General features: G+C 31.4%; 1 protein-coding gene across 1 annotated transcript; it reads right to left on the bottom strand.

Moving 5' to 3' along the window:
• Positions 1–5,817: 5,817 nt before the first annotated feature.
• Positions 5,818–7,312, bottom strand: LOC122849194 (breast cancer metastasis-suppressor 1-like protein). Its single transcript, XM_044147817.1, has 3 exons — positions 7,111–7,312; positions 6,700–6,941; positions 5,818–6,503 (listed from the first exon to the last, which is right to left on the bottom strand). The coding sequence occupies exons 2-3, from the start codon at positions 6,915–6,917 to the stop codon at positions 6,029–6,031; spliced, it is 693 nt and encodes a 230-aa protein (XP_044003752.1). The 5' UTR covers positions 6,918–6,941; positions 7,111–7,312; the 3' UTR covers positions 5,818–6,028.
• Positions 7,313–13,278: the final 5,966 nt, after the last annotated feature.

A 13,278-nucleotide genomic window follows, 5' to 3' on the forward strand; every position in this document is an offset into this window, starting at 1 on the left:
AATAAATGTTGAACATTCAACACAAAATAATAAATTTTTACAATTAAATCTCAATTTGATAAATTAGTTGATTAAATAATTTTTTATTATTTTTTAATAGAAAAAAAATTGTTAGATGGCATTCTAGATGTAAAACTGACGGTCAGTCGATAAGTCGTCATAAATTTGGTCACAAAAGTTTGGTCATAAAAATGGTCACGATTTTGACGGCGTCACAAAACGGTCATGTGACGGTCACAAAATTTTTTCACATCCCTAAGTACACCGTTAATAAATTCATTAGTTATCCTAAAGTACTATACAATAAAATATAGTGTCGTTCTTTTAGAGCTGATAGAAACACTGAGAGTTTCAACTGCGTAGTGTATTGTGAAAACATTGGTTTTGAAATTATTGAAAGTATTGTAAAGTTTAAAGTCAACAAGGTCCAATGGATTAGCGGAAACACAATAAATTTATTAGAAAAGTCAAAAAAAGCTTTGCAGACCGATTTCATATTTAATGTTGTCGATGTTAAAAAAAATGTTTTGTCGATTGAGCCATCGCTATCAATTCGATTTTTGCTTTCAGAGCTTTAATGTTAAATAATTGTTGGAAAATTGATTGAATATGTCAGATGTACTGAATGTAAAAGAAGTTTTTTTTTATTCTTTTCATTTTTTTATTCTTTTTATTTTTTTTTTATTCTGCTTATTCGTTAAAAAAACTCATTTCTTCATGCAAAACAAATGGACAATGTCGTAACGTATCAATAAATACACCTATATGTTTTGTAAATTACAAATTGCAACAAATTATATGATATCGATAATTACTAATAAAAATTCTTGATTCCTACATTGGGTATCTACATTATTTTTTTCCAAAATAATCATAAACCCTGCATTTCTGATAACTCATAATTTCATAGTAACCGTTAAATAACCAAAAGATAACCATTACTTAATTGCCGAAAAAATTATCAGTTTGAACGGTTATGGAACCCTGAAATAACCGTTAGAAATTCGTTAAAAAACCGTTTAATAATGGTTACAATCACGCATCATGCATGGTTTATAGAGTTATTCAACAGTTTAATAATGGTTATTAAAGCATTAAATAACCTGAAATGAACCGAACCAACAAATAACCATTAATGAACCAAGAAAAATGTTTGCACCGTTGCGTCAGGGTATTGTTTAAACTTCAAGTTCTCTTTTTGATAAGAATTAAAAATTATATATTTTAGAAATTGGAATGTAAATTGCTAACGTTAAATACTTTTCGCGTTTTTTAATAAATAATAAATTACTATTTTTGAATTGTTCCATAAATAAGCATTCTTATTTTTTAATAAATAGAAATTTTCCATGAAAAGTTTGCCAATGGTAAAAATTAGTTGCCTCGAAGATTTTGAATGTATTTCAATACGAAGGGTTATAAAAGTGACCGGGTATGAATATACTAATGTAAAATGTGGATTATTATTTACACTATAACCCAGGTAGGAGTTCTCGGGCTTGAACAACTGTGCCAGGCTTGTGCGAGGGTCGTGTATCAAGCCTTGGGAGCACAGGCTTGACACAAGCTTGTGCCCATTGTTTTCCCTGGCCTCACACGAGCCTTGTTAACACAGGCTTGACACAAGACTGTCCCCGTTGTTTTTAACCAGCCTCACACAGGCCTCAATAGTCCAAGCCTGTGTCAAGCCTGTTTTTTTTGTTTTCCCGGCCTCACACGAGCCTCGTTAACACAGGCTTGACACAAGACTGTCCCTGTTGTTTTTCCCCGTCTCACACAGGCCTCAATAGTCCAAGCTGGTGTCAAGCCTGTTTTTTTTGTTTTCCCCGGCCTCACACGAGCCTTGTGTCAAGCCCGTTTTACCAAGCCTCACACGGGACTTGACTTGTGCATATATTCAATTAAAAAAAAAAAAAAATAATTAATTAGATCTATAAATTGTGAATAGAAATTTTAAATAAAAATTATTAGGTTTTGACTATTGTGCCAGGCTTTTACAAGGACTGTGTATTGACTCTCGAATAAATTCATTCATATAAAAAATTTTGACTGACTCTTTCATGAATCCCCCGTGGTCAACTCGATAGAGCATTGGAGTTCCACGTAGGAGACCTAGGATCGATCCCCCGTTATGCCGTTTATTTTCGTTCATATAATCATCGTTAATTTGAATTGTATCGCGTAAAAAATAATAATGATAACTTAATAAATTAATAATAATTGTTTATTTATATTTTTTTATAATTTTTTTTGCAAGCCGGTGTCAAGCCTGGGAACACAAGCCTGTGTCAAGCCCGATACACTAGTCCGACACCAGCAAATACATCGTGAACATTCCAGACTTGACACGAGCTTGTGTCTCAGGCCTGACACAGGCCCGAGAGCCGGGTAATCAGGCTTGTCCCAGGCTTGTGCCCGTCGTCACTTCCTACCTGGGGAAGTAAAACTTCTTTAGAATGGATAGTGAGAACAAGTGTTTAAGTTTAATTAAATTTGTTTGATGTATATACATACGTTAGTTATTTGATTCAAATCATGATTTATATTACAATCATATAATTAGTATTGCTTTTGTTGTTGTTTAGTTGTTCTAGCTGTCATTGAGAAACAAAATGGAAAAAAATTACTCCATCAAAATTTTTGTTATGTATATTTATATTTTTCAGGCTTTAACATGTCTGATTATAGAAGGGAGGTAAATGCATTATTCAACAATCTTGGAAGCTTGAGTGATCTGAAGATGATATATCGGAAAAATAGTAAACGTTATCATCGTGATAAAAATCTTTAAGATCCTCAAGCAACTGGAAGGACTCAGTATTTTTTGAACATTTATCAACAATTCGAGAGACATTTTTCGATTGGTAATTTTTTTTTTTTTAAATAATATTATAATTGAAATCGTCCAATACACATTTTATAATATGAATTGCTCTTCTTAAGATATTGCTCAGAGATTTCAGAGACAGTTCAATAAATAGATTCTGAATAAATTAAATTAAAACCACTTACCTCATTTTAGCTATTTTTTTGTTAAAACTTGTAGTTTTTTGGTCGGCCATCAAAAAAGTGCCCTCTAAATGGTCGGCCATTATTATTTTCTTATTTAGGGCATTATTACCAATCGATTGGGCCTATTTTGAATCGTTATGCGATGAGGTAAGTTAACTTACCTCATCCACCTACTTTGACCGTCAGCCACCCCCTGTCGTTCCACCAAAACGGTCAGCCACTGAAGCTGCTTATTGTACTCGTCGAGACACGTCGAATAAACGTATTTCAAATCGTTATGCGATGAGGTAAGAAAAAGCACGATGGGCTACCTAACTATTAATAAAAAAAAAAATAAACGACCAAAAAATTTCAAAAAAATATCGGAGAGTCTACAGATGAAGCGTCGTCGATTGAATCATTGCCGGATCCGATCCGTCAATATTTGAAATTGGGCCCTGTAGAAAAATGGCACTATCACAACTGATAAGGGCCAAAAATTGAAAATAAATATGATGATTGCTTTTGGGAAAAAAAATGGAACCTAATGGGCTTCATAGAAGCCAATTCGATTCATAACTTTTATTTTTATCGCGAAATAACAAAAAGTCACACGAAAAGTGAAAACATAAGTGTCCTACGGAACACTAAATATCCTAGTCATGTTGTCTGCATAATTATAATATGTACCTAATTTCCGACCGTTATATATCATTTTTATAAGTTTATCACATCATCTATGGAAGTCTGTCTATCTCTTCAATATTACCATCTGAGTAATGGATATATGATTTTCTTTATATACTAAATTACTAACAGAACACTACATGCCTGCATGCGAGAAACATGGTTGTAATCAGTTGGCCGACAATTGACGGGCTGACATAAAACTAATGATTGTAATCGATTGTAATCGATTTGTACTTCAATGTAACGTATTTGTAATTATTTGTAACCCCCTTCATTAATTGTAATTAATTAATTAAAATTCTATGTTGCACTTAGCCGACAAATTATAAGGAACAGCTGTAAAAATTAATTTATATGATTGTATTGTATAGGAAATCATTTGTACATTCCAAATATATATTTGTAATGTTTGTCCGAGGTCAACTTTTTTTCTAATTAATTAATAAAATAAATAATAAATTAATTTTTACAGCTGTTCTTATAATTTGTCGGCTAAGTGCAACATAGAATTTTAATTAATTAATTACAATTAATGAGGGGGGTTACAAATAATTACAAATACGTTACATTGAAGTACAAATCGATTACAATCATTAGTTTTATGTCGGCCCGTCAATTGTCGGCTAACTGATTACAACCGAGAAACATTCATCAATATATTATTTTCCATTTTTTTCTGTTTGATTAATATCATCAGTGGCAATGATGGTAACAATTCGACGATATCATCCAGTTTATAGATTAATTTTGAAGAATTAACAAAAACATATGGTTTCTTCTAAATTAACAATTTAAAAAAAAATTTGGCAAAATTTAATGAGATTTGATAAATTTTGTCAAATGTTTTCAAAATTTATCAAAAAAAAAACTTATCAGAATTGACAAAGCTTGAAAAAAATTGCCAAAATTAGACGAAGAAAATTTGTTAAACTTAGCCAAATTTCGTCAAATGTTTCCAAAATTTATAAAAAAAAAAAGACCAAAAATGCATTATTTTTTCATTTATCTAAATTATTAATTTTATAGGCTTCCCGTTAGTTTTCATTTTGGTAAGTTATACCTTAATAAACAAAATATGAAAAAAATGAATTACTTTTGTATATAAAAATTAAGAATTTTTGTTTTGACGTTATTTATTTTAGAGCTTTTTCTAGAGCACAACACTTGGCTGAAAACTAATTGACAATAATAAGCTAATGCATTTCAACACTGCCGTAAAATCATGAAGAATAGAAAACGGGAAGACGAACTCCATAAGCTAAATTGAAAGTTGAAAAATAGTCTCTAAATCTAGCTACTGCTCGTCCTTATCAATTCAATTTGTATAAATAAATGGAATGTATTTTATTTTTTGAATTAATAAAATACTAAGGACGAGCAGTAGCTAGGAAAAAGATGTAAACAAAAAAAATTATATGGTAAAAATTTGAGCTTCTGAGAGATCACGTGGGTTTTATCCATTTTATCCTATTTTATACGTTTTATCCATGGATAATTCTAAACAACTCAAAAACTCACAATATGCCCATCCCTGTCCGTGGCTAAGTTCCAAAACCGCCGTTGGGTTCGGTATTCCAAGTCTTGTGAAATGTTAAAAACAAAAATATTTTTTCCTCAAAATTCTCTTTAATAGTATGAATATACAACTTAGTTAACTAAAAAAGCATAGGTCATTTCAACATTGGCAATAAATTATTTTTGAGTTTGTGACCTCAGTCTACACATAAGATGATGTTTTCCTTCAAAATCCAGCTCATGTTCAATCAATATAAGATCAATTAATTAATATTATTAATATGTTTCATCACTGTTAAAACAGTTTTGTCAAACAAATTCTTGTCAACACTTTCATGATTAATACTGTCTATACAAAACTGGATCGTCACAAGTCCCATTATTAAGAAAATATCCGTGTAGGCTATATTTTGTAATTTTTTGTCGTAGACAAAGTTTAAATACTGAAAATGAACAAACTTAATACAGGTGTTCATAAGGTTGAGTATTAATAAATTATCGAGTGTGGAATCGATGAATATTACAAAAAAATATATGAAGGCGAATTCCGACGAATAGGGCCACAAATTGCTGGATGCCGGTAACCACTACCATTACATTGAAGTGAAGAAATCTTTTAAGAATACTCCACAAGTGGTATTTATTACAAAATTCTTAAATATTAAGGTCTAGTTATAATACAACATCGATAATCGTGAACAATATCTAAGTTAGAAACATAATCAACTTTTAGAAACTATGAATAAAATATGTTATTTTATCCATATACCATAAATTTGCTTTTTCACTTTCACTTTCAATTTTTTAGTAAATTTTTACTTATTCTGGCAGCTTATATGATTTCAACTTTTCTGCTACCAATACTTTTTTTAATGTGCGCCCAATCTGCGAGAATATCAACATCGTTTAGCATGTAGACAATATAAGGGCCAGCAACAGGAATAGCCCGTTTCTTTTCGTTATGGCTTTTTCTTCTTTTGCCACTAGAATTCAACCACAAGTCAGCATGAATATCTACGTTATTGCGATCCTCTTCTAATCGTCTTATTTTTTCTTGAAGATCACTGTGAATTGCATCCCAAACGAGTTCTTTTTCACTTTGAAAATTTTGCAATGCTGCCTGCTCTTCAGCCAAAAACTTATTTTGAATATTTTGTAATCGCAATTGCTTCAACACACCAGCAACTTCAGTTTTTGTTTTCATGTTTTCTTTGAGGCGTTCTAAAGGTACCAAATATTCTTCGGATTTTCCAACTCTTACTTCACCCAGTTTTGTATCAACTTGAGTAATTCGTTCTCGATAAAGCCTAAAAATAAATCAAAAACGATAACTCGTGTTTTTTGTTGTGTAGTAGAAAAAAAAGTCATAACTAGTCATGTGTAAATAGACTGAAAACATGAATATGCATGTTTCACAATATATGATAGGTTAACGTTGCAATGTTGCAGTGTCTTTACAAAGGTACAAATTCGCTGTCATAGAGAATAATTTAAAAAGCTTACTGTTCTTTTAAAAGAGAGAATTGTCTCTCAAGATCGAGAAGATTTTCTATGCATTCATTTTTCCTCCTTTCACATTCATCGTCATCCATCTCAGAAGAATCATCGCTATCACTATGATCTGCACTGCTATCACAGGAACCAGAGCTTTGGTCACTGTTGTTGCTATCATGTGACATTTCTTCGCCATCAGGCTCAGATTCATCTTTAACACTTGGCATCTAAGAGCAAAAGTATTTGCTCACCTAAGAAGAATAAATGTTAAATATTCAAAACGACCAAACTGAATAATCAAGAACGTAACTCTTCTCTGATTAATAAAATTCGATGTTTATCATACATCGTTTTGACGAAAAAACTCAGCATACTACTTAATAACAAACTTTTTTGAACTAGTAATGAAGTAATACTTACCCCTAAAATTGTCTAAATTGCAGTTTACCAAAATTAGTCAAGTAATGGTGCAGTTGTTAAATGTGATCGGTGTTTTCTTTTTATAATTACAATTAACTGCAATTAAAGTGGTCTTGGAAAAGTGGGGTTACACGCTATGTCAAATTTGTAAACAAGAAGACCAGTAGAGTTAACTTCTTGTAGCGGGGGATAGGCTGTACCAGTGATGGGTGATGGTCGATTTTTGAGGTTTCATACATTTACAGTAAGATACTGTAAGATACTGTAAGAAACTGTAAGATACCTCTGACGCCATTTTGAACATTCTTATTGACTGTCGGCTCGACAATTAGTTCTTATTGCTCGATATATATTGGTACATGTAATTTATTTGTTATATGAATATATATAATATCAAGGAAAACCAGTTTTAAGGAATTAATGTTGCTTGAAACATAATTTTTTGGCAACATTAATTCTTTAGCTCTATCTTTTCCTTAGCTACTGCTTTTCCTCGGATATTGTCTATTTATTAAATAAATAATATACATGTCATTTTATTTTTAAAAGATGGAAATGTCTAAGAAAAAGCAGTAGCTAAGGGAAAGACGTAGCTAAGAAATTATTGTTGCCAAAAAAATATGTTTTAAGGAATTAATGTTGCTTTAATTTTAAATAACTAATTTTTTAAATAAATAAAAATCCCAAGGAAAAATAGTAGCTATGGAAAAGATGGAGCTAAGGAATTACAGTTGCCAAAGAAATTCTTTTTGAAGCAACATTAATTCCTTAGCTACATCTTTTCCTTAGCTACTGCTTGTTTTTGGAATTTTTATTTATTTAATAAATGAATTACATGTATTTATCGAATAAAAAAAAATTGTAGCACGAAGGTTCCACTTTTATTCGTAGGAGGCGCTGGGAACGCAATGTAAGATACCTCGATGTATAAAAACGATGATGTAAGATACGGTATCTTACATGGTATTTTACACATGTAAGATACCAAGGTATCTTACCTACCCAACACTGGGCTGTACTGCACCCGTATTCAGAGGATGTTCTCATTAGGGCTTTTTTTTCCGATGGTGGTGCTTGTGAAGCTTTTCTATGTAAAATCTATATAAAAAGTTTACAAGCGAGATGTGAGTCGATACGGTACCGTATTTAATACGGTATTAATTAATTTTTATATACAAAAAATTAATTTAATAATTACCGTATTAATTATTATCTTCCAATAATACTAACTTTTTTTATTTGAAAAAACCTTATTTTTTTAAGGACAAATATTTTTTTTTTTTTATATTTTAATTTTGCTATATAATTTATTTACTGAATTTATTTATTGAATTTATTTATCATCTATAACTTCGTATGTATTTATTTTTATTTATACAATAAAATCAAGTTATGTTCATATATTTTTTATTTTTCAATACCATGAGTAACATCTCTATAGTTGTAAATATGGTAAATTACCGTATCAATACCGTATTTTGTACCGTATTTGGTATCAAAAATAAAATACCGGTATTTGCACATCACTAGTGCTGATAGGTGTGTTCGTTCACTTTTCACACCGAGCGTATGCACGGAGCGTATGCAAGGAAGCGCTAGCGTTTTGCGGTCATTTGAAGAAACTGTAGTAACTAAAATTTACTATTTATTTATTGGTATTCGTTTTTTCCAGTTCTTTCGCTCTCTTTCATTATTATTAATTGGTAATTTGTTCTTGCGTCTGAGAAAAAATTATTAAATTAACAAAATGAACACAATGACTGAAAATAACGAATGTTTTAGTAAATTTTAGTTACTAAAGTTTCTTCAAATGACCGCAAAACTCTAGCGCTTCCTTGCATACGCTCGGTGTGAATAGTGAACGAACACACCTAATCATGATGATGTAGCTGAATACAGGAACAAACTAATTGAATATTATTATAGAGAACTACGCATGCGTAAAAGGAAATAGAAAAAAAAATAAACCCAAAAGAAAGCACTTAGGGTCCGTTCACAAACTCTCTTTTTTCGGATCTTCAAGATGGCAGTGATTCAGCCCAGCAATTTAGATAGGCACTGATGACCGCCATGTTGAAGATCCGTAAAAATCAAATTTCTGAACGGACCCCTAATATGGCAAATTAAGCATGGGCGCGCCGATTTGTAATTTTTTTTCTGCGTACGTACGATTACAAGTGCATTCTTGTCTTTGTCGGTACAGTCACGTGAACTACAGTTGAGTTGAAACTATAATACGATTTACCAAAGTTAGTTTTTAGCCAAGGGAATAAGCTTTCCCGTACTCTTCCTTAAAAACATTTGATGCCGTGTCCCCTTCTCCCAAACTAACTTTGGTAAATTTTGCTTTACTGGAATATAATGTAATTTTTATATAGTTTTGAGTAGTGGGGTATTACTTTGTACATACGCTGACGGTACAATATTTGATGTGCGCAGTAAGAGAAAAATACACCCGTACGTATAAGCGATAGGTGCTTTCTTTTGGGTGTTTATTTTTTTTCCTGTTTATTTTTACGCATGCGCCGTTGAATGCGCAGTCAGCAAGAAGTCACTTTGCAACAGCGTAGGACATAAGGGGCTGGATCAGTCATATTTCAATTTTTATTTTTTAAGAATTATTTGTTCGACGCCACTGTTCTCTTCTTATGTTTGCATAATATGCGCATGTGCATGTTCATGCGCATTATCGTGAAAAAAAATAAATACACAAAAGAAAGCACCTTATCTCTGCAGTCCAATTCACAGGGCATTACAATTTAAGGCTCTTTTCTTCCACTAGCGGCGCTTATGGAGCTTTTGTATGTGAAATCTATATAAAAAAAATTTTACAAGCGCCAATACCGGCAAAAAAAAGCCCTAAATTGTAAAAAATTTGCCCTGTGAATTGGACTGCTGGCAACACGTCCGTGCATTGGGTAAGCATAGAAGTTCACCTTTCAGTTTTATTATATTTCAGTGGGTGAACTCCTATGTTTACTAAATCACGGTCTTGTTGCACTAAGTTAGCGATATACTGTGGTATTCTGACTAGCAGTTTTTTGGCCAAGTTCTGTGCTATAGCCAAGAAGACTACAGACTAGGTCAGAGACTATGTTATGCTGCAGTCCGATTTACAGGGCAAATTTTTTACAATTTAGAGCGTTTTTTTGTCGCTGATCGCGCTTGTAAATTTTTTTTTATATAGATTTTACATACAAAAGCTCCCCAAGCGCCGCGAGTGGAGGAAAAAAGCCCTAAATTGTAAGCCCTGTGAATTGGACTGCTGCCAAAAATTATATAAAATTTGCCCTGTGATTTAGAACTGTTAATTAATCAGTTATTTATTTTTTTTGACGGTTAATAACTGATTTAAAACCAAACGGGGGCGGGGCATCGGCGCGCATGCGCAAGATTTGAAGCTTCATGATAGATCCAAAATCAGAGACTTATTTCAATGTTTGATATAATTATTAATAATAAAAACAATACATTAATATAAATAAATAAATTGCTATAAACAAAAAAAATTCAATATTCATAACCAATAGAAAACTCAAGTTAAAAAAAAAAAATTTTTTAATACATATTGAAAATAAAAATAAATATGAAAAATAATAACGATTGGAAATAATAATATTAACGATAATAACAAGACTTGTAGATTCCATATTATATTTATTAGTAACAATGAATGGAAAAAAATTACGACTAATAATATTTTTAATATTATACAATAATATTGTAACAAGTAGAATCATATAAATTTTAAAATATAACATATTTCAACGTTTTTTATATTGTTGTATTATTAACTGATTAAAAACTAATAAGTCTTTTTTTTGACATTGGATTCGTTTGAATTTTATCCTCATAATTGTGGCATTCTTGTGCTTCTGATTTTACCAGCATTTTAAACATATTTATTGCCACAATATTCACAACTTTTTGTCCTGTATTTTCAGTCAGGATTTTTAACAACACTAAAATGTTAAAATGGTTCCAAACCTTAGATTCAGAACGACCCATTATGAAAATGGGTATCTATAAAATATATGAGCTGTGTTCGATGGGTCGTCTCGGCTCAGCACCCGTATTCAGAGGATGTTCTCATTAGGCCATTTTTTTTCCGATGGTGGCGTTTGTGAAGCTTTTCTATGTGAAATCTATATAAAAAAAACTTTGTCAGGCGCCATCAGCGGAAAAAAAAGGCCCTAATGAGAACAATTTCGCCCCGTGAATACGGGTGCAGTTCCGTCTCACTTGAGGCGCTTTAATTGGACGGTCAATTGGAGAACTAAAAGTATTGCGCTAATCAGTTCTTTCCATTACCCGTAGTTCTCTAATTGACCGTACGACAAAAGCGCCATAAGTAAGACGGAACTGAGCCGAGACGACCCATCGAACACAGGTATTTTTCTTTATATTCAGTAAGTTTTCCCTGATATTTCTCTGATATTTTCCCATATTCATCGGTTTTTTCTTTATATTCAGTAATTTTTTCTTTAGATTTACTGATATTTTCCCATATTTATTGTTTTTTTCCTAATATATTAAAGGAAGGGGAAGGGGGTCCAGAAGAAAAGCGAAAACAATAGGAAATAAAAATTCTCTAAAAAACACTGAATTGTGTTCATTATGTTGTCAGACTGATGGTGATAAACAGTGAAAAACCTGATAAAATTCCATTTTTTTGTGGATAGTTTTTATAATTACAGAGAATCTAATACTATTTGCCACAATAATATTGGTATTAAAAAAACTTGATATTTTTTTTTATAATTCAGTAGTTTTTAGGAAATCTGTAACTCCGTTTAACCACATTTGTTTATGTTCCAAATTATTTAGTAACACTTGCTCTCATAAGAGCCATGTATAACCTCTCTAAAACAGGCTTACTTTAATAATTAATATAAAAAAAACGAATACTATTACCTATAATTCTAAGGGCACATTAAAATTCGTTAATATTTCATTCATCTGATCTCAAAATTTCATAACATCCTCATTCCATCAAGTTTACTAGCGTACTATCAGTCGCAAAAAAAAGCCCCAATGAGAACAAATTTGCCCTGTGAATATGGGTGCAGCATTTTTTCAGAATAGAACTGCTAACTTCACAATAGTTTTTTTCGATACAGCCAACATTAAAAAAATACAACAATCATGTTAGTGTTGTTAATAAATTTGTTTGTTTATAATTTACACATATAGGGTCAGTGATGGGTAATTCGACGATTTTCGGGGTATCATACAATCATACGTATGATACGTATCATACGTATCATACTACATGAAGCGTATGATAGTTGAAAGTGCCCTCTTTTTTTATAAAATGAACTAAATGATTTATTAAACTCTCACTCACACTACTGTACAAAGCTGTCAAACTTTTTTTTTTATTACACGATAAATAATAAATAAATTCATCAACGTGTATAAAAAATTTTATTAGAATTAAAGCATTATACGAGAAAATAATTTAACAGTTAATATTATGACTTCTTTGAAAAATTGGCTCATGAGTTCGCCTGGAATATATTCAAGTATGCTATTATGATGAAAGAGGTCAACTTGGCAAATAGGTCTCCCAGATTCATATAATACGTTTCTCATGAAGAACAACAGGGAAAATATATTTGTGATATTGAGTGATGTTAAATTATCTGTGTGATTATAATCTCATAATTACTGTATTTATTATTTTTTTGTTGCAAGCTAATGAAACTATCTTTTTTCTTGGCATTTCATGATGTTCCTTAGAACTTGTCAAAACCCTCCTTGCCCACATATCATGTCTATTATCTCATTTTTTTATTGTAATTTTTGAGATTATTCAAATAAAATACACACAATCATTTTTCGTTAGTTGATTTATTAATGAATATTAATAAACTCTTGAGATTCCATATTATGTTGGATGTTGACATATTGTTTTTGGGCGCCAAATATGTGTATAATGGCGGATAGGCAAAATGGCGTCAGTAAAATAGTTTAAAAAGTGAAATGTAGAGGCGCTCTTAATGTATGATACATGACGTATGATAATGGAGATGTATCATACTGTATGATACAGTGTATGATACTGCTGTATGATACACCGGTATCATACCTACCCAACACTGTATAGGGTACATATATGTACAGATTGACTATCAAAATATCGAATTGTCAACAAATAAGAGAGGT

Source organism: Aphidius gifuensis, linkage group LG1, assembly GCF_014905175.1.
Source record: "Aphidius gifuensis isolate YNYX2018 linkage group LG1, ASM1490517v1, whole genome shotgun sequence".
Lineage (NCBI taxonomy): Eukaryota > Metazoa > Arthropoda > Insecta > Hymenoptera > Braconidae > Aphidius > Aphidius gifuensis.